At 48.4% G+C, this 19,482-nt stretch overlaps 4 protein-coding genes across 4 annotated transcripts; 1 reads left to right on the top strand and 3 right to left on the bottom strand.

Moving 5' to 3' along the window:
• Positions 1-3,298: 3,298 nt before the first annotated feature.
• On the bottom strand, positions 3,299-7,156 carry FSST1_000769 (F-box protein; the record flags this gene model as incomplete). The annotated part of the gene is made up of 4 exons (XM_083234179.1): positions 3,299-6,267; positions 6,327-6,780; positions 6,916-7,035; positions 7,154-7,156. 4 exons carry the CDS (start codon positions 7,154-7,156, stop codon positions 3,299-3,301), a joined length of 3,546 nt encoding a protein of 1,181 aa, XP_083090951.1.
• Positions 7,157-7,832: 676 nt separating this feature from the next.
• FSST1_000768 (uncharacterized protein) lies at positions 7,833-10,530 on the bottom strand (the record flags this gene model as incomplete). The annotated part of the gene is made up of 2 exons (XM_083234168.1): positions 7,833-10,387; positions 10,452-10,530. The coding sequence occupies 2 exons, from the start codon at positions 10,528-10,530 to the stop codon at positions 7,833-7,835; spliced, it is 2,634 nt and encodes an 877-aa protein (XP_083090950.1).
• Positions 10,531-12,810: 2,280 nt separating this feature from the next.
• Positions 12,811-15,564, top strand: FSST1_000767 (aspartic peptidase domain-containing protein; the record flags this gene model as incomplete). The annotated part of the gene is made up of 4 exons (XM_083234157.1): positions 12,811-12,902; positions 12,952-13,079; positions 13,188-13,544; positions 13,595-15,564. The coding sequence occupies 4 exons, from the start codon at positions 12,811-12,813 to the stop codon at positions 15,562-15,564; spliced, it is 2,547 nt and encodes an 848-aa protein (XP_083090949.1).
• Positions 15,565-15,930: 366 nt separating this feature from the next.
• FSST1_000766 (NAPDH-dependent diflavin reductase) lies at positions 15,931-17,896 on the bottom strand (the record flags this gene model as incomplete). The annotated part of the gene is made up of 4 exons (XM_083234146.1): positions 15,931-17,326; positions 17,374-17,472; positions 17,528-17,703; positions 17,756-17,896. The coding sequence occupies 4 exons, from the start codon at positions 17,894-17,896 to the stop codon at positions 15,931-15,933; spliced, it is 1,812 nt and encodes a 603-aa protein (XP_083090948.1).
• Between the last annotated feature and the right edge of the window lie 1,586 nt (positions 17,897-19,482).

The raw sequence follows: 19,482 nt of genomic DNA, 5'->3' as shown, positions 1-19,482 counted from the left end.
AGTCTGGCGCATCCGTCTTTCACCAAGAGAGATACCCGCTCTGTCGCTGTGCCAGTTGTGCCTGTGCCAACCTGGTGGATCGTCCCGCCTGACACTGTTTCCTTGGCTGATTGGAGCTTGGACGGGGAAATGAATCTTAGTCTAAAACAATTGTGAAGCACATTGGACACTTCGTCAATTTCTGTCAGTAGGGGTGGAGGAATCTGACAGAAACCTGGAATGTTCTGAGCTAACTGGTTGGAAAAGGATGAATAACTTCCGCGTACCGTTCCAGCGGTAACAAACTGCCACACTGCAGGAGACTGGAGTCTCACTGATCTAAAAAGACTCGATTGGTTTGGTGGACGATAAGGGGCCCGAGCCACCTACAGCACGACTCGATCCTGGCAAAATGCTAAATTAATCCAATGTTGATAATCAAGGGATGCGCACTGACAAGTGACAGCCGTTGATCTACATTCGATGCCTGAGTCATTCCCAATGAATGACATCCAGCTGACCGGTTCCAATGCCTGAGACATAAATCGGTGTCAGCATTTGAGCAGATTCCCGACGGCTTGGTCCATATGACCACGTCAACGTCGATGGCATGTCGAGCAGTTCAGACGTCTTGACCGCTTTGATGTCTCACCTAGATTTCATGCGCATCTGCGTGTCTTGTAACTACAGAGTCTGGATTCGGTAAAGAGTGACATAGCTGAGAGGGGGTTGACTGCAGCAAACGCCTATCATCATTTGTATTCGAGAACAATCCTCGCATGTCTGCGTCTTTTACGAAACAGAGTAAGCCCAGGTCTCTCCAAGCTTAGCAGCATACCGTCGGTACGCACAGCTGTAACACAGTGCAGCAATGTTACTGGAGATGTTCCCCTGACGACTTGTTGGCAAAGACGGCGCGACCTCAACCGTCTTGGTGTCGAGTAGTGACGAGGGAAGCGAGAAAAAAAAGGAACCCAAAAAGAAAAACTGGTAACCAAATCGAGATACTAGGTCGGAATCCGGAAAACGATATCCTGCCTGGCCATGGACCCTGGCTCGGCTATCAAATGTTTTCGGAAAGTCTGACAGGGATAAAAATCGGGGCAGGCAATGAAATACAAACCTAGATGCCTTTCATGGAATTAACTTTGGTCCCCACATGGATTGCGGTCGATAGTTTCGCGTACCGTCCTCAGGGATTCAAGCGAATGAACTAAGAAAAACAGTAGAAATGACAGGTTTTGACAAAGAACCAGCAGTAGTACAGAACAGACCCTTGGGTATCTTGGGCATTATTGACCAAAAACTCACTTCGGCCCCGGTGCCCTGAAACGTATCGTACGGGCACACAAGACGATTGTGCTCGGAGACCGCCCCATGAATGGCAGGTTTGGTACGGATACATGCTGGGGGATCGATATACTCTCGGATGTTAGAGTGTTGGTCTGCTCAGACAGCCAGTGGACTCATCGACCTGTTTGCGTTTTCACTGTAGCCGAGATATACCTGGGTGACTATCCGCAATGCTACGCAACGGGCGTCGGTTCAAGAGGCCATCTCGTCGGGCCCATTACACTGCAGCTGCAAGCTGCAACACTGTGCATCCCCGAGTCGAGGTTCAGTTTTGGCCACCTACGACCTGATGACCCAATAGCTTAGAGCCAGCAATGCAGAGGGAGGGCTTCGTCATAAGGGCCAGGTTTAGTTTAGTAGTCCATCCATAACAGGCAGGGGTATCTGAGCAACCTCAACTGCGTCTCTGTGGCGAGCAGTAAAGGCGTCATGACTGGTATACACTTGCCCGCAACCAACACAATAACATGATGCAAATCTTGATGTTTGGGCGAGTCAGTATCGCTGAATGAAGCAGATGTCTACCAGTTCAAAATCGGAGCCTTGACTATCCATCAGTGGCGTTGCGGCCCTTCCCGTCCCGCGGATCCGCTTGCCGCCACCAATTTGATCACTTAGCTCGGAATACCTGACGAACGTTGGGCTTGAGGAGTCTGAAGTCGATGCATATCAGTGCTATCTGGGGATAACCTAGTACAACCGGAACTGGCCAACTTGTGCCGTAACGAGCTACAACCTCCTGCAATCTTTCTTTCCCCAAGTACGCAATATTGACTCCGCGAGTAAGGGCCGTGCTCACCGGATACCAGCCGGGCAGTCCGCGGTTTTTGTTCCGAGTAACATCCCGAGGGAGGGCATAGTCTGTCTATATTTCTCTGTTACGACTGGTGTATTGACCATTCCGGGAACTTTGAGACCCCAGTCTGCCCTGGGGAATAAAGACCTCTTCCCATCAAGCGTCAGGGACTTGAACCGCGAAAATTGGGCCGTTAAAACCTCAATATCACGCAGGTCCCTCATGCGACCCGTGCAGCGGATTCTTCATCCGAGTTGGAGTCTGGCAGTTGAATTACAACGTTACACTTTCCTTGCAAAGAAGTCTTGTCCTTTCTCCATTTCAAACTCCATGATATGAGTTAACCTCGCTTCATGACGGACTTGGGAGACCTTGCGACATGCATGTGACCTGCTTCATGTTCTGGTACTTGCTTGGAACCTGGCAGACTTGAGGTTGAAGTGAATCCACTGGCGTCGATACACGGAATTCACGTACTGTACGAATGCCCAGCTTTACATCTTTGTAACTGCCGTAACTACCGCAGCTAACGTATATAGACGAATCACCTCGCTGGCAGCATGATAATCCACTATTGGTCAGTGTTACGATTCTCCTCGTACCAGCCGAAGTGGGATCTCTAAACTCTAATACTGCACGCTTGCGCAGTAAGTAGTTCGAACAGCAAGACGGCCTTCCTCGAGCTTTCTCAAGGGGTAATTAACAAGAACTCGATTGGCGCAGGTGAGCATCAGGCTAGGAAGGCCATCTAACAGCTAGGATCGAGTGAAGAGTATGTTGGCCCGTGGCGTTGGTGAGAAGAGACACCTTGCTTTCAAGGCCCTATTTTAAGACGCATGAAGTTGGAACGTACAACGAGGTTGTGCCCCTGACGTGCTGGATGTGTGAGTAGCGGATGACGTGTAGTTAGCGAGTGAACATGAATACTATCTTGCTAAGTGTCTGGCACTCTGAACACAGACACAGTGTGCCGGGCAACTGGGCAACAACACCCTATAGCAGGCCCAAATTCCGAGACATTATGGTTCGCATGAAGAACGGGGGTGTCGGGAGAAGAATGAATTATATAAAATACTCTGCAAGTGCCATTGGTACCTAACGTATCAGGCTTTAGCATTAAGGACTAAATCTAGAATGAGAAACACACAGTGACGCACATGCTTTCTAAAATCACCATCTCTGCACACCTTTGCCTTTACCAACACCTTCAGTTTCGAGAGTTGGGAACTCTTCATACTGAGCGTCTAAGTCCGGTTCATTCGAATACAAGCCCTGATCTTCCATGCTGAGCTTCAAGGCAAGTTCCAGATCATAGTCTCTGGGCTCGGCATGGCCTGAAGATCCCGCCTTGGAAGCGCCCGGCGACATACTTCCTGATGCCTTGGCTTTTTTGTTGGACTTCAGTTTGTATGTCACAGAAAATTCATAGTCACCCGAGTCTGCCGCCTGAAGCAATGTCCCGTTCTCGTTGACACCTTCCATCAGAGACAGTCGGATGGCCTGCTGAATTTGCTGTTCGTAGTCATCCTCGACGGGCGCTCGGCCAACATTATCTGTTGACGCAGAGGGCGGGGTTATCATATCAGTGACGCTGGGCTCAGGAGTAACAGTGTCAACAGTGGTTTCGCTGAATGTCGAGGCAGTGTCTAGACTTGTATCAGCAGCAGAGTCACTTGTCCGGCGGAGCTCCTCGAAAAGAAACGCCTCCTCAGAAACTATCTGTGCGTATCGTAAAGCCTCTTCCTCAGTCAAGTCCCCAAGTGCACCAACACCAAAGCGATTGCGCAGCCGGTTTTGTTCCCTGGCCTTTAGTTCATTATCGCGTTTGATCTCAGCTTCCTCAGCAGCAATGAATCCGGTAACCGTGCCGCCTTGGCGACGACTGACCAAGCGCCCATGTACGTCAGAGTGCCTGAGCCGACGCTTACGTCCCGAGGCGTGACTGGCAGAGCTGTATGCCCAGTATCTCAAAAACGCACCGAACGAAACAACACCGCGAAGGACAGTGGGGTCGGGATCGAGATAGATGGCGCCAACCGCGGAATAAGTTGATTCATCGAGGGTGGGATTCATTGTCATCATGTGTCGGGGCACTCGACCGTTGGACCTCGCATTGAGTGTACGGACAGGGTCCAATGTCGATGCTAGGGGATCCCATGCTTGAACAAGGCCGTCGTTTCCACCATGAACAACATACATAGCTGAGAGAGCCACACAGGACACTTCCGGAGACTCGGTCTGAATTTGTCGCACTGGGTTAATCCCTGTGGCTTTGCTATCCTCACGAGCATTCCAGACAAGCACAGCGCCATCGTCTGTTCCAACAGCAAACAAGCGAGAACGGCGACCTGGAATTTCTTCCTCAGTTGCGTGTAGAGGATCTTCGCCAAGTGTCAAAACTGCCGTATTAGAACAGTCTATTGAGACGCTGGTAATAACAGCATGGCTTTGACCTTTCAATGACATTGAACAACTCTCCCATTCGTGAAAATGAGATACGAATTCTGACGATGAAAGCGAAGCAGGAGAGGCAGAGCCCGACGCTTTCTCTTCTTGAACATCCAATGTTTCTGTATTCGAAGCACCAAAGAGCGATACTTGCTTTGCCACAGTGGGAGCAGGTGCCAATATGACCGAGGATGATTGAGCATCCTGAGGCACCAGAGACCGAGTATAACGTTCAATGTGTGCAGGGCGATCTTCGGCAAGGCCACAATCAAGTACATAGATGTTCTCGCCTGCACCATGGGCATCGTCGCTGGCAAAATCGACTTCCAGTTTACGTTGCATATCCCATCCTTCGCAGGCTCTTCGGAAGTGCGCAGGCTTGTGACGAAGGAACTTCTCAATCTCTCGTGCTTCAGCAGCCAGCTGACTCCTACTCAAATTCATGGAGTTGGAAGGTGATCGAGGCGAATATGCACCCTTGATGGCATTCTTATCCAATTCATCTGGCCGTGCAACACGCCGAGTAGAATCCAAGAGATGCCAGCAGACCGATCGCCCAGCGAACCAAGCATTCTTGGTGGCATCCTCGCTCTTGACTTGGTTTAGTGCAGTCGGTGTCTCAGTCAGATAATAGACTTCGCCCAAAGCGTTGAGGGCGACAGCCCATATCCTCCCTGTAGACTTGCGTTTCTGGCTGTAATTATCATCAACCTTGAAAGAAATAATTGGCACACCAGGGCTAAGCACCCAGCGAGCAGTGACATCCCCAGACTGGTAACGCTGAGGACCATTATCACCTCCAATAGCATATGAGGTGACAACGCCAAGAGTAGAACCAGTCAGCATGCCAACCATTGACTGTGTGTTGGTAGGCACATTTGCTGACTTGGCCAACCACACACTACAAATAGCCTCAGACATTTCCGGGATCTTGGGGATATCGGGATATGTATCAACAACACCAGAAACCCCTCCAAGATATCGCCCACGGTTTTCGCCGATAGGACGGTAGTATGGACGACCTCCTGGGAAACCTTCACCTGCAAGTACGCCGTATGGCTGACTAACATCGAGAACGTTGGGAGTGGCGGCGGGACCCTCTCCCAGGCCGAAGGGCATAAGGTTGGGGAACACCTCATCGAGCTGCATTGCGTTGAAAGGATCAACAAATCCCCATTTCTCAACCCGTCCATTGGTAGGATCACTGATTGATGCTACACCTAGGTCGGCAGCGCCATGTATAGCCTTTGGCGGTTTCTTGCCGTTTGTAAAGACAGCATGTACATTCGTTACAGCCCATGGCAGCTTCGAGTTGTATGTCAAAACAGCACTGGTTTTCTTTCCGCTGCGAACAGATGCACCAATACCACCCGAGGCCACGGATGCACCTGGTTTGCCGCGAGCCAGGCATCTAACCAAGCGTGTGCGAAGAAGGTATTCCTTTCTCCACGATGCCAGTGGTGTAAGACGAGTGAAGTATCGAGACTCGGACTGTATCAAATCGTGTGAGCTATCAGACCAGATATCCACATGATTCTTGACCTCGAGTGCTTCGTGCCCAGGGAAGTATCGCAGGAAGGCCATGCGCCAGGCGTGGGAGCTGGTGATGAGGGCATAAAAGCGCTTCGAAACAAGAGCGATGGCAGCATGGGAGTCGGAATGCAGATGCGAGAAGACATGTGTCAGAATCTCTGCAGGCAAAGCAAGTTAGAAGAAGTGTCAAGTTATCATTGGCGATTGCATGACGCACCATTCGGAAAATCTTCGAGTAGAACTCCACCAGAGGGTGTTTCAAAACGCTTAATAACCTTGAAACCCAGTGCTTTCTTTGGAGTAGGCGGAGTCATTGCATTCTCATATTCAGAGATGCGCTGACCTGGAGCAGAAGGTTGAACAGAAGAGTGATGTCTTAGACTCAATCGACGTAGCTCCTCATCAAGTAAGTCGGCATCGACGTCATGGCTCGAGTCTTGATGGAGCGCTGGTGCAGAGCCTGTGTCAGCGCCACTCGAGTCTCCTGAGTAGACTCGGCGAAGGCCGCTCGGGACATGGTGAAGGGGGCCATGCTGGGAAGACGGTGTTTTAACGGGGTTGTCTCGTTGAATCAAAGAATTTGTATGCTCGAGAGACTCTTGTTGCATATAGTTGAAGGGTTGGAACTCGGTGGAGAAGGGTGTTGACCGTGCACAAGGTGTCTGCACAGTCTAGGGCGCCGGGGCGAAGAAGTTTGGAAGATTGAGGGGGTCGGTTATGCGCTGTTGGGCTGTATCGCTGCGAAGGTGAGAAGGAAGTCGGAGACAAGGTGGTGATGGTTCCAAGATGGAGTCTGTCGTTTTTGCCGCGCGCCGTGTCGAATTTCCGAGATTCCACTTTGCCGATAATGAGCCGGCGCGAGATGTGTTGATGATGATGGGCCAATAGACAATCACAATAGGGCATCGTGTTGAAGGAATTGGAAGCTGTAAGAGACTGAAATTTAATGATGACTATTTAAGTAGGCAAATACATCTCTTTCTTATCTTTTCTCGTAATGTCAATGTTGAATCCAATTGTGCTGTGAGTCATCAAGGTAATCACCATGATGGGGCCACTTCCACTTTGCCTCTTATACAGGCACTTACTCTATAAGTTGGATCAAGTCAAAGTTTTTGGCTAAAGAGTGGTGGCGTTTATTAAAAACTCTTGTACGGTAACTAGCGGATTAGAGAAACGGAGGATTATAGCTGGCCATACATACAGAGACAGAGCAATTGTTTCGAGTCATGTATCGCTGTACTCAAAGTGTTGTGCTCATCGTGGGTCTTTTCTTGATGTTGGCTTGATTCATCATTCATCTGCAAGGCTCATCAAGCAGGGATGTTGAGGGAGCGGATCGAACAGATCATGATTAACCAATCAAATACTCATATGCTGAGCTGCTGTAAGACATATGTACATATTCCCCACGATCTTGCAGGAAAGAACTTGAGGAAAACCGTTGTAAAGGCGTGGATAGTAAAAAGACGTTAGGAAAAACGAACCTCGGCTTTGGATATGTAGTTGAACCTCTATAATGACAGAATATTTACCAACTGTTGGAGTAGGACATTCTTGCTTCTTCTAATTAATTTCATTGCCGCATTTCAAGTCCACCGTGCGTATATTCCGCTTCCCATGCATGTCTCTATCCCGTACAGTCCAACAATTATCATACCTAATATAAATCAACAATCGCTAGCCTAGGCCCTGATATGAAAAACCATCCAATTTGGCGTCATCAGAATATAATCCAAACGCCTACCGCTATGTATAGTCCAGTCATTCCCATCGTTAATCCAGACCTCAGAGGAGCTGCACCGCTGTCATCATCTTTGCTATCCCCCTTGGCGTTGTTATTATTATTGGTCCCGGTAGCTGCAGGCAACATTGCAGAAGCTGTCGCTTTTGCTTCTATAGTGGTAACAGTTGAAACACCAAAAGGGTATCTATCCGTTATTGTACCAATGATAATGCCGCCGGGTCCGATTGTAACAGTCTCGCCTCCAGCCTCTTTTGTGGTGTTCTTAGCACCTGGGCCAACTGCAAAAGTCGTCTGATCAATGATCACATACGAAGGATTGACCTTGGTAATCGTCGCCCCACCGACAATTCGATTCTTTATATCTCTCGCTTGAGCCTCAGGCCCCCCAAGAGTCACGCCATCAATAACGACACCTGCAGGCCCGACCGTAACAACATCGTCGTCGACCGTCTCAGCAGTACTGGGTATGCCCAGCCCATAAGTTAGTGTCGTCGACCGGAAGACAAAGACTGATTGCCCAACTGCAGTAACCATCTCACCACCTTCTATGATCACATCTGTTTGAGGAGCACCTACCCCTTGATACTTGAGAGTTTCATCATCTACCACAATTCTATCAGGCGCAATGAAGATTTCCCGCTCATCCACCAAGGTATTTGAGCCCTGAGTAGGAATCGCTATTCTCATAGTTGTGCCCATGAGAGGAATTTTGAGCGTGGTACCGCCAACTAAAGCGTATGTTCCCGAAATAGTGATGGGCACTCGTCCAAGGGTTGTGCTGGTAGGACTGAGAACAGAGACCGCAGTTCCAACAGGTTGTGGCTTTTTTACTGTTACTCCTTCACCAGCGACTTCTGTTGGACGGATCGTAAATGTACCATGATCGACAGTGACTGTTGTAGTCTGATCCATCTTGAGACTCGAGAAAGTCTTGTCATTAACGATGACTTCCTGACCCCTAGCTGTCACCACAAAGGTCTTGGTTTGTATAGCGATAGGGACAGATTCTGGTTCGGAGCCGGAGCTGAGACCAGAGCCGGAATCAGAATGAAAGCCAGAGTTGGGATCGGAATCAGGCCGCGAACTATACTTTGGATCAGAGTTATTATTAGGGCCAGAATTGGAACCAGAACCAGGCCTGGAATCGGATTGCGATCCGGCATCAGGATTAGAGCCAGACCCAGGCTCAAAACCGGGCTGCGGGTGACGCTGAGGTTGGCCTTGTGGCTGGTCTCCTGACGTAGGCTTTGGCTGGGGAATAATCTTGCCGTGATCCTCAGAAGACTGTATTTGGTTTGGGCGCGGTCCTTCAGTAGGTTCAGGCTTTTGCTTTTTACTCATGGGTAATCCGCCTCCCTTTGTCGGCCTGTCGAAGCGTGGAGGCGGGTCTGTAGTGAAGACGACAGCCGGATTCTTGTCCGTGGTTATAAATGTGACCGTTGATCGCATGGACGAGAAAGTTAGCCCTGGCACCTCGGGAGCCGGAACAGCTGTAGGGTTTGACCAGTCGGGGACTTTTTCTGTAGAGCAAGATTGACCTGACGGGCATTGTTTCGGAGGCTCTTTAGTGGATAATTCGGTTGAAGAGGGTGGTGACCCGCCAACATTGCCTGGCCCCTTTGATAGTGTTGGACCAACAGGTTCTGTCTCGCAAAAACTTGGAGTACTGATTGTTGGGTAGGGAGGCGTGTATTCACTGATATTCCCGAAGAAAGTCACTGTTGACGTATACACAATTGAATATTCTGTGACTGGCTCGTCATCCTGTAAGGTCGTGCAAGGAACCAAAGACGTTGGTGCTATCACCGTCAATGTTCCAGACGTCCAAGGTCCAGGGGTATGCGTTCCATTCCATCCTCTTGAGCTAGCAGAGGGAGAGGGTATCCAGTCGCACGGTTTTCTAAAACCTGGACCACAGGTTTGAGATTGGGGATTGGTAATGTTGAGCGCTGTTGGGGTTAAGGGGTGGGCGAAGCCCTGATGTGGCCTCCCGTGTATTGAAGCTTGGATTGTATCCCGCGTCTCGACCGGGATGGTGTCTTGGTCGCGATTCTGACTGGGGGAGGAAGGCAAAGTAGTACCATTAGTCAAGGTGGTAAACCCGGAAACCACCTGTGAGAAGGACAAAGACTCGAGAAGTTGTTGTGTTGATATAGCAGCTTCAGTACTCGTAGATGAATTGGCCAAGTCCTGAACCAGTTGTTCAGCTGTCAATGATATCACAGTACTAGCAGGAGGTTGTTGCTTTAACGACGAAGTTGTCGAATTGTTGCCTAGTACTGTAGTAGTTAAGGGTAGCTTGACTGTTTCACTCCAAGAATTAGAGGTTGTCTCTAATGTGACTACCTCTAAGCTTTCGACAGGAGAAATCTGGCTTGAAAAAGACGAATTATCATTCTCTTGTAACGATGTTGTGATTTGGGGCGCTTGTATCAATGGTGACAAGCGAGTGGTACTCCCGTCAGGGGCAGCAGCAATCGCAGTGTCATTACGAGGAAAGCGTCTCGGGTTCTGCTGACCAAAGTCGGCTACTAAGAATTGGAGCTCTTTAGTCATTTAAACAAATACACAACAAATTCAACGCAAAAAACTTACCTCGAGGCAAAACAATCCCAGCAGCAGATGGAACGAGGGTAGCGACCGAGAGCAGTGCAGTGGCTTGCACCACTCTCATGATGCCTGTATACTCTAACTCTACCGTGCCGTATTGGTACTATGGTGTGGGTATTGATATCTCTTTCGCCCAGGATGTTTCATCGATTGTCTGGCCGTTTGCCATTCGGATCTAAATAATTAATGTGTAAAAAAACAGGTATCGACAGGCCACTAAACGAGTGATTTGGCCGTGTCTGAACCAGGCTCACGTCGATTATTGACGATATTTGCACTGCAGTGACCACACTAACTGTTGTTCTTTTCAGTCAAGAAAGGAGGGAACCGATCACCAGGCAAACTGAGAGGGGCTCGGAGGTTAGTTAATGAACCAGAACCTCAATCGCTCTCTAGCGTACAATGACAAGGGGCTACGCCTGCGTTGGCGCAAACGATCCAACCGGGGGGCTGGCTGGCTGTCTGTTGAAAAGTCCGACCCTGTTTTATCTGTTTCATCCTCAGAACTGACTTTCGCCCTGTTCACTTTGGATCCAGCGGGCTTGGATGGCTGAACGTCCTCACCAGAGTGTGGCAAGACTTCAATGGATTCGCTGTATGATGCCTCGTACGTACCATTGCAGGGCCTAGAATGCTCGTGGCTGATTCTTCGTCCTTTGCGAATACTACCCTGTGCTTATTTGCACTTATTATACGTATTTCTCCATCTTCTTCGTCCTGGCCTACTAGCCTACTAAGACCGAAAAATGACACCCTAGAGCAGCCGATCTTCTCAGCCGGACCGACACATTATACACTGACCAGTTTTGGGTCCATTGACGCCTTGGCTACGCAAGGTATCTGGTGAACTAGGAGCGCGAACAATAGTTCGTGCAAAAGTTTATTCCGAGTGCTACCGTCTCGTCGGTATCTCACCTTCCGGTTATAGCCAGTGCGACAACGTCTAAGACAAGCAGGCCAATATTCAAGCACTTGGTAACACCTGAAGCTGAGAATAATGGAACACTCAAGATTGCTTGGTCTTCCAAACAGGACACGGTTCAATCACCGAACAGTCTTAGCAAGTGCAGAGAAGGCATAAACAATATAATTTATTGCTGCCTCTGACAAGGTTGATGGTAGTGTACTGTAGCATGGGGATAACAATTCTTGAAGGCGACAAGTTACGTTATGCCTTGAAATTGCAATTTATTCAGGCCAAGTCACGCTGGATCTTGTATTTCAATCGTCTGATCTTGAGCAGATTAGATCCTTTGTGCGACGCGCATCCTGTACAAACGTGGCGCGTATACTTGCTGGCTGTTGGTATTGATGAACACTCGATACTGAGTGTAAGGGTCTCACTCGCTGTGCAACAAGATGCAGCCACTGGCTGGCGGCGCCAGAGTTTATGAGGCTTTGCCAGTCCCAGTACAGTACAGTACGTATCATATACTTTTCATGTTGAGCGAATTGAAAGCATGATTCTTGACATGGGTTAATATGCACACGCGGATTATTTCCAGAATCACAAACCCCAAATCTCCACAGTTTGTTTATGTTTGACAATGGCAGGTATTCCTTGAACGACGAAATTGAACGGTGGCAGCATCTCAGGCTGTTGTAACCATAACATCAGCTCAATCAATGCTTGACTAGGCGATTCCAGCCGGAAACCTCTGGACTCACCCCTCGAGGCATGGCGGTTTAGTATGACAGCTTAGAGTCACAGCGATTCCTCAAATAATAAGCCTACAAGTTGCGACCAATTCTGCAGTCTTGGGTCTGGCCTAGGTGAGGAGCAAGCACATAGTTAGATGTCTACGGAGTATGGATAGGCTGTGAACATTTACTAGGAACAAAGTCTAGTCTCCACGGTCCCCGCCACAGATTCGAGACCTCGAGCCATACTAGAAAGAGTCAAAGCTATGTACCTCTACCGATTGTGGCTTGTTTTTCAACAAGGGGTCAATCACTCGAAGCGGCACATGCCAGTGCTCGTCGCCCCCGGCCATCTACCAACTCTAGAAACAAAGTTCTTGTTTTTGTTTATTACTATTTCTTCTAAATTACATCACGATCGGGAACGACAGCACTGAAGCACACCTTCCAACGCTGCCTAGAAAAACAGTTGCCATAATAGACTGTTTTACTGTCGTATGGTCTTTACTTTGACTGTATCTGTATACTGCACCCATTCAATCCTGGATCAGCGCCCCGGCTTCTTGGCGTGGAGAAGGATCCGACGTTGAATGCGCCGCATTGCGGTCGCCAGGACTTTGCCAGCTCAATTAGTTGTTTGTTTAAGACCAGGAATGCATTTTACCGTGAGAGTTGAATCTCGTGCTCGTCAGTTGGCTTCGAGATGTGGTCAACAATCTTCGGCTCTTCATTGCTTTTCGCGCATCTCATACAAGCCCGCGAACCAGAACCAGTTCTGTTGCCCACCGGCGACTGGTAGGTCACTATAACTTGGTCCTACAATTAATTCTAACCAGAGGAACAGGACTGGTACCGATGGCAACTGGTCGACAATATCCTTCTATCTTGGTTCAAATTCACAGCATGTCGATGTCTTGGTGAGCACGGCACTTTCGGAATTTTGGGCTGTTGGTCCTGGAGGATGTTTACCCAGTATGTGCATACTCTTGCCCCTTTAGCACTTGTTCAACAATCATCCATTTCAAATAAGCTCATTACATGACAACCATGCCTTGTTCTACACACTGACCTTATGCCCAGAGGAACCCCACTGCACTGCTGCCCGGGGAGGTATCTACGATGCTGAAGACTCCAGTGATTGGACGTCATTGGGCACCTGGCAGCTCGGTCTAAGCTATCTTGGTTACGGTGGTAATGGCGACTATGGCCGTGATCTCATCAACACACAAAGTCCTCTTCGGAGCGAACCATTTACCATGAACGACGTGCTAATAGCGAGCATCAACACGACTAGCTACTTGCATGGCCTCTTCGGCTTGGGTATTACACAGGGGAATTTCAACGGCACTGTTGCAGAATCACCTCTAACTCAAGCAGTCAGCCAATATGGATTGACTCCAAGTTACAGCTTCGGGTATACGGCCGGAGCTCACTACAGTACGCGGCCTGCTAGTGATATCTTGTTATCTTCTGACTAATTTAACTAGGAAACTTGCCTGCTTCATTAACCTTGGGAGGTGTCGTGAATGCCAGATTTCAACCGCATGACAACGTTTTCACACTTCCCCAGGATGACAATATGGAGCGCCCTTTAGTCCGTGGTATTGAAATAACCCCAGCCGAGGATCAAGATGCTCCCGATTCCTGGGAATCTGAACATCTTCTGCTTTCACAGTGGAACTCGTCTTTCTATGCCATAATTGACAGTACTACCTCTTACTTGTGGCTACCCGACGAGGTTTGCGACCAGTTTGCCCAAGCCCTCAACTTAACATATAATAGCACATTTGACCTTTATACCATCAGCAACGACCAATATCGCGAGTACTCGAAAGAGGAATCATTCGATCTTACCTTTATCCTTTCTAGCTTTGACGATAACGACAACTTTGGCGATCCCTACGATGTATCAGGCATTGTGAATATTACTCTACCTCTGCGAGCATTTGTCGGTTTGCTACAGTATCCCTTCATGCCAGACGAGATCGAGTACGGCGATCCGGCCATCCCTTACTTTATGCTGCGAAAGGCGCAAAACAGCTCGACGTACATACTGGGACGTTCATTCTTGCAAGAGTCGTATTTGATCACGAAATATGACGAAGGCACTTTCTCAATTCACCAAGCTCTCTTTCCAGATGGACCAGTGGTAGATACTGAACTATCCGCCATAGAGCAGTCCGCTAACAGCCCGTATCCCCCACCGAAAGCACAAGATTCTGGAAAGGGACTTTCAGGTGCACAGGCTGTGGGAATTGGAGTAGGGGTGGGATTAGGAACCTTTGTTGTATGTGCAATAGCTCTTTCTACATGGCTGTATTGTCGACGTAAACGGAAGGGTACAGCCGGAAACAACAATGGATTAGCAGAGGACCAAAGCCGATCTCCGGAAGACATATCCCGATCAGCAAAATCACCTTTGCTCTTATTCTTTTCGAAAAGGTTCGGACGAAGGCGACCAACTCAGCAAAGCCAAGGGGCCGATAATGACAAGGAAAAGGTTGTCGAAGCTCCTGATACACAGATCCATGAGATGTCAGCTCCGTTGCCACCAGCAGAACTCGAAGGAGATGATTGCATGTCGTGGAACGATGATACCGAGTTAGGGACCGACAACTCCCACAACCTGAGCGCATACGAAATAGCGAGACGGAAACTGGACAGGCAACTTCAGGGTCCCGTTCCTTCATACAGCCCACCCGCGAACGAAGCAGAGATACTTCCAGAGAAAGCGATATACCAACCAAACCCGGCGAACGGCCCACCGATAGCACTGCAGTTATCGCCATCTGCGTCCTTAAAAGTGTCCCCAGAGGGGGGATCTAACGCTAACTCAATGGCATTGCCGTCTCCTTTAACTCCACGTTTCGATCCAAGTGGCCGCCCTATCAATGCGTTGCCACCGTCAGTGGCTACTATGCCTGTATCGCCAAATACCGACGTCGTCTCATCACCAAACTCGCCGCTCTCTCCGCATTCCGACCATCACACCATCAACTCCATGACCATGGGCTCGGATAGGGACGGTCAACTATCATCGAATCCATCTATGAACATACCGCATCAGCGATTAGTACAGAGAACACCAATTGACTCGTCAAGGGTGGTGCTACTGGGAGCACTGCCTCTAGATGCTCGTTTCTCTCGCAATACCGTACCGCTAAGTACATCAGACGACGATTACCAAGTTACCAACAGCTTCTCACATAGTAATCATACTTCCGATTCTTTAGGGAGTAACTTCACTGTGGAAGAGGAAGGGCGGAGCGAAGAAGAACCGACAAGACGTCTGGATTTAGGCACAAACGGTTCATCTATTGGGGCTGCGATAGTGAATCCACAGCAAGGCCATTCGGTAGACCAGTCTGATACTACACGCGGTTCAGAACGTATTAATCCGGGCGAGGATTTGGTCCATGTACCACAGCTGGCTGAGAGACGATACAGCTGGGAGTAACATGGGGTGTGCTGCCGAAGAGAAGGACAAAGAGGGGCAAAGAAGTTTGCTTTATAGTCAAGCGAGTAGAAACAATAGGATGACACAATAGAATTTTGGCATGGCTGGTTGTTGTCTTCAGGCGTTTAGGATGGGCATCTGTTCAAACCTGCTGGGTTGACAGATAAGGTCGTGGTTTTGTACTATAACCTCTGCATAAGCGAGCGATTGAAGATTTGATTTGATTTCTATTTCTTAAGAATCGGTCGTTCTGTTTGTTTATACCGTGGCTTCACTACAAGACAGGCTCACGCCCAAATTTCTAGATAGCCTCTTTTTGAATTGCCTTTGTTGTACTCTCAGTCTGCGAGAGCCGATTTAGTTTTTCTACCATATCTCCTGCCACCATGTCAAATTACCCAGCATCTTCTTGCGCTCCTCTACTTCTTTGATGTCTTCTGAAAAGGGCTCAAACACGGCCTGCTTAGCAGCATCCGCCATCTTGGTTGAGCCGCCACAAACGCAAAATATCCCGTTACCAAATATTACTTCTTCGATCTTCTTTGCTTCCTCTCGCAGCCGATCTTGAACATATATTTTGTTCCGTTGGTCGCGCGAGAACGCCAAAAATACATTGAGTTGTCCCTTGGCTACTAAAGCGTCCAACTCTTGCTGGAAGAAATAATCGGCTTCGCGGTTACGGTTTCCAAAGAAGAGATAAATGGGGCCCTGTGAGGGATATGTGAGGCGCTCGTGAAGAAGGGCACGGATGGGGGCAAGGCCTGTGCCTGTAGCGATGGCCACAAGAGGCCGCTGGGCGTTCTGAGCGCCATGAATTGGTGAGAGTACAGGTTTTCGGGTGACTGTGAGCGTTGAATTCATAGGGACATTGTCAAGGTAGCGAGAACAGAGGCCTTCTCTAGGCTTACGAAGGACGGTTCTGTATTTGACCAAGGCAACGAGGAGTTCGATTCGGGTCTTGTTCTCATCTGTCGGATGGTTTTGGTGAACCCCACCATTGGCGATACTGAAGTCTCGACCACGAATAAGGGGGAATATGTCAAAGAGCCGCTCTGCTGGCAGCTTGACAGATGAGAATTCTTCAAGAACTTCGAGAATAGACCGCCTGGACCTTGTGGCGTAGTCAAAATATTCGTCTAGGTATTCGGCCATGGTAAATTCAAGTAAGCGCTCCTTGTGATCGGGGTTAGTGGAGAAGTAGGACATGTTTTTGAGAAATGATCTTCGAGGGATGGCAGTGAAATCGATGTTATTCAAGAGTAACTCTCTCAATGTACTCTCGGGGCTTGTAAAGAGGTTTGTGGGGAGAGATTCGCATTGGGAGAGGTCAAGAGGTTTATCAGCGACGCCCTCCCATCCCATGAGGGCGATGAGCCTTTGGACGTCATCGGGAAAGTTTTTAGGATAGATAGTAAGGCAATCGCCAGGAACACAGGTGAGCTTGACGCCGTCGCGGCGAGAAATATCGAACGAGATCAGACGAACGTCTTGCCAGTGCTTCTCCGGCGTAAGTCTGTCATTTCCCACTAGTGTTGCTGTCCATCCGTCAGGGATGGGAAGTAATGAGGACGAGGGGGCATTTCCAAGCGATGAAGCGGCGTGGCCGTTAGTTTCCGTACTATTCTGGAGTGGATTCTCAAGTGACCATTTAGGAGGGAGAATAACATCATCCGGGATAGGTTCCAGGCCTGAAGGTGGAGGATGATGCTCAAGGAAATGATTATGGAGTCGCTCTGTCCAACGCACAAAACTCCCATCGAGGCTGTGACTCGTTAGAAGCCAGATCTCGTTTTAAATAAAAGAACTCACCCATCTGGAAATTGCTCATCGGCTTCATAAGGGTCGATGAAAGTTGTAGCGCCAAGTTGGTCGAGACGCCTGTTCAACTTCCGAGCTGCCCAGTTAAATCTACTGCGTGTAAGCTTATATGAACAAAAGCAGGGACTGATTTATCAAGACTCACTTCAAATAAGTGCTATCGCCTAAGCCAAATATTGTATAGTTGATAGAAGCCAAACATCCCGGCGGTAGTTTCTTGCGCAGTAGTCTTTTCCAGAAGAGCAATGAATTGTGAGGCATATCTCCTTGGCCGGTGGTTGATATGACGAATATCACAAACTTGGGTTGAAGAAGGGCGTTCTGAGATATAAAATCAGTAATTAGAATACATCATGGGAATCGTATAACTTACTAGATCTACAGCGTCAAGTTCTTCCACGCGACTCTTGAAATGCAGCCTTTGACATATTCGCCCCAGCTCTTCAGCCATGTCCTGGGCATTGCCCGTCTCAGAGCCATAAAGGACAAGGACGCTCCTGTCCTGAACCGCCATGATAAGCGTCTATAATGAATATTGAAAGTGCTAATATGGGTTAGGAGTGATATGAGAATCAAGTGTAGTAAAGGTCCGGTGTCGCAGGTTGAATCATACAAGCCTGGAGGTGGGTTGATTTGGGTTTTGGTTAGCGTCGATTAGTGGATGGCCGATGGCGGGGTGAAGAATCTGCGCCTCACTTCAGTGCAAAATCTTATCAATCTGGGGATTTAATTACTATTCAAATGAATCAGCGTTTGTTGTGACAGTGCTGTGACGTTTGGTGGGACGAATCATTTAAACGTGCAATTGCACTCAAAACCTACTGTAATTACTCAAGATCTCCAAGTCTTATTGATCAGAAAGCAATTGATCTACTACTGCTAAAGTTATCCATGTCATTTTACAGATTAATATTATTGGAAATTGAAATATGCACTGATTTTGTTCAAGATTATTAATAGATAATTATATTATCTATACTATGCTTTGAATTTTTTCTATAGTAATATCTGAACGAACAATTCTACAAGTCAAGCGGTTGTGATGTTGTGAGCCGCAGGGATCAAGTCTTAAAGGAGTTCCCAAACGCATTGACAACGGGCGAGTTCTAGAAGAAGAAGCTGTGGAGCAATGATTTAAGCTGGACTTGGCTTTCGGGGACTTGTGTAATCGGAATCCTTATCCTAATCCTAATCCTAGCTCGATACAGGCACGCAGCGCAGCATTGGATCCGAGCTACCGGTCATGGGCATGGCGGGCGTGTACCGTACAGAGTACCTATGGATGTATGCGTAAGAATAGGTAGATAGCTCAGCCTTCGCGTTTATTTATTGGTGGGAGTGGTTAATGATCGATGCTGCCCCTGGCTATTGGCTCCCGCAGCTCAAAAGGGGCTTGCAAAGGGGAGAGTCGACCTTGTCAGGGGCCATTGCCAGATGTTCGACTTTCGAATTGTCTGGGCTAGCAATCTCGGCCCTCTTGGCTACCGAGCAGTTGAAGTGTCAGTTTATGCTCCCATCATCAACCTTTGAGAGACGTGCACTCCTGGAGTTGAGTTGAGTTTGGGTTGGCTTGATACAGTTCGGTCATCCTGCAAAACACTCGGATGGCTTGTACGTGAACTATATTTCCAATTGAGATCTATACTCTTCACTATTATCTGCCACCTACGAGTTTAACGTTTCAGATCAGGATGTGCTCCAACCTTGACTGTCTAGACTGTGACCGCCAACCCACTGCTGGGGAGACTTGCCAGGGACCCCTGGGCTTGTATCGAAATAGAACAATAGGTCACTCCTTATGAAGTACATATATTGTGTATTGAAAGGTAAATATACATAGGAACAATAGGAAATAAAACGGTCGAGATCATGACTATTGATACCTGGCTTTATGAATAAGATGAATTTACAAGTATAATCTTACTATTTCTGATATCTCGTGAACTCCGAAGGAAGCTAGTCTAGTATGTACCTGCCTAAGGCAGTCCCACTGTTCTTCACCTCATCAGTATCAATAGAAGGTCAACATGAGCGGTCAGGCCAAAAGGGAATCGTCTAAATGCAACTTTGATTCACCGTTTGTTGTTTTCTCTACAAACC

The sequence above is a fragment of the Fusarium sambucinum genome, chromosome IV (assembly GCF_050947815.1).
Source record: "Fusarium sambucinum isolate potato_lamoka chromosome IV, whole genome shotgun sequence".
Classification (NCBI taxonomy): Eukaryota; Fungi; Ascomycota; class Sordariomycetes; order Hypocreales; family Nectriaceae; genus Fusarium; species Fusarium sambucinum.
Note: the sequence above shows the minus strand (reverse complement) of the source record. Positions and strands in the feature narration are given on the sequence as shown.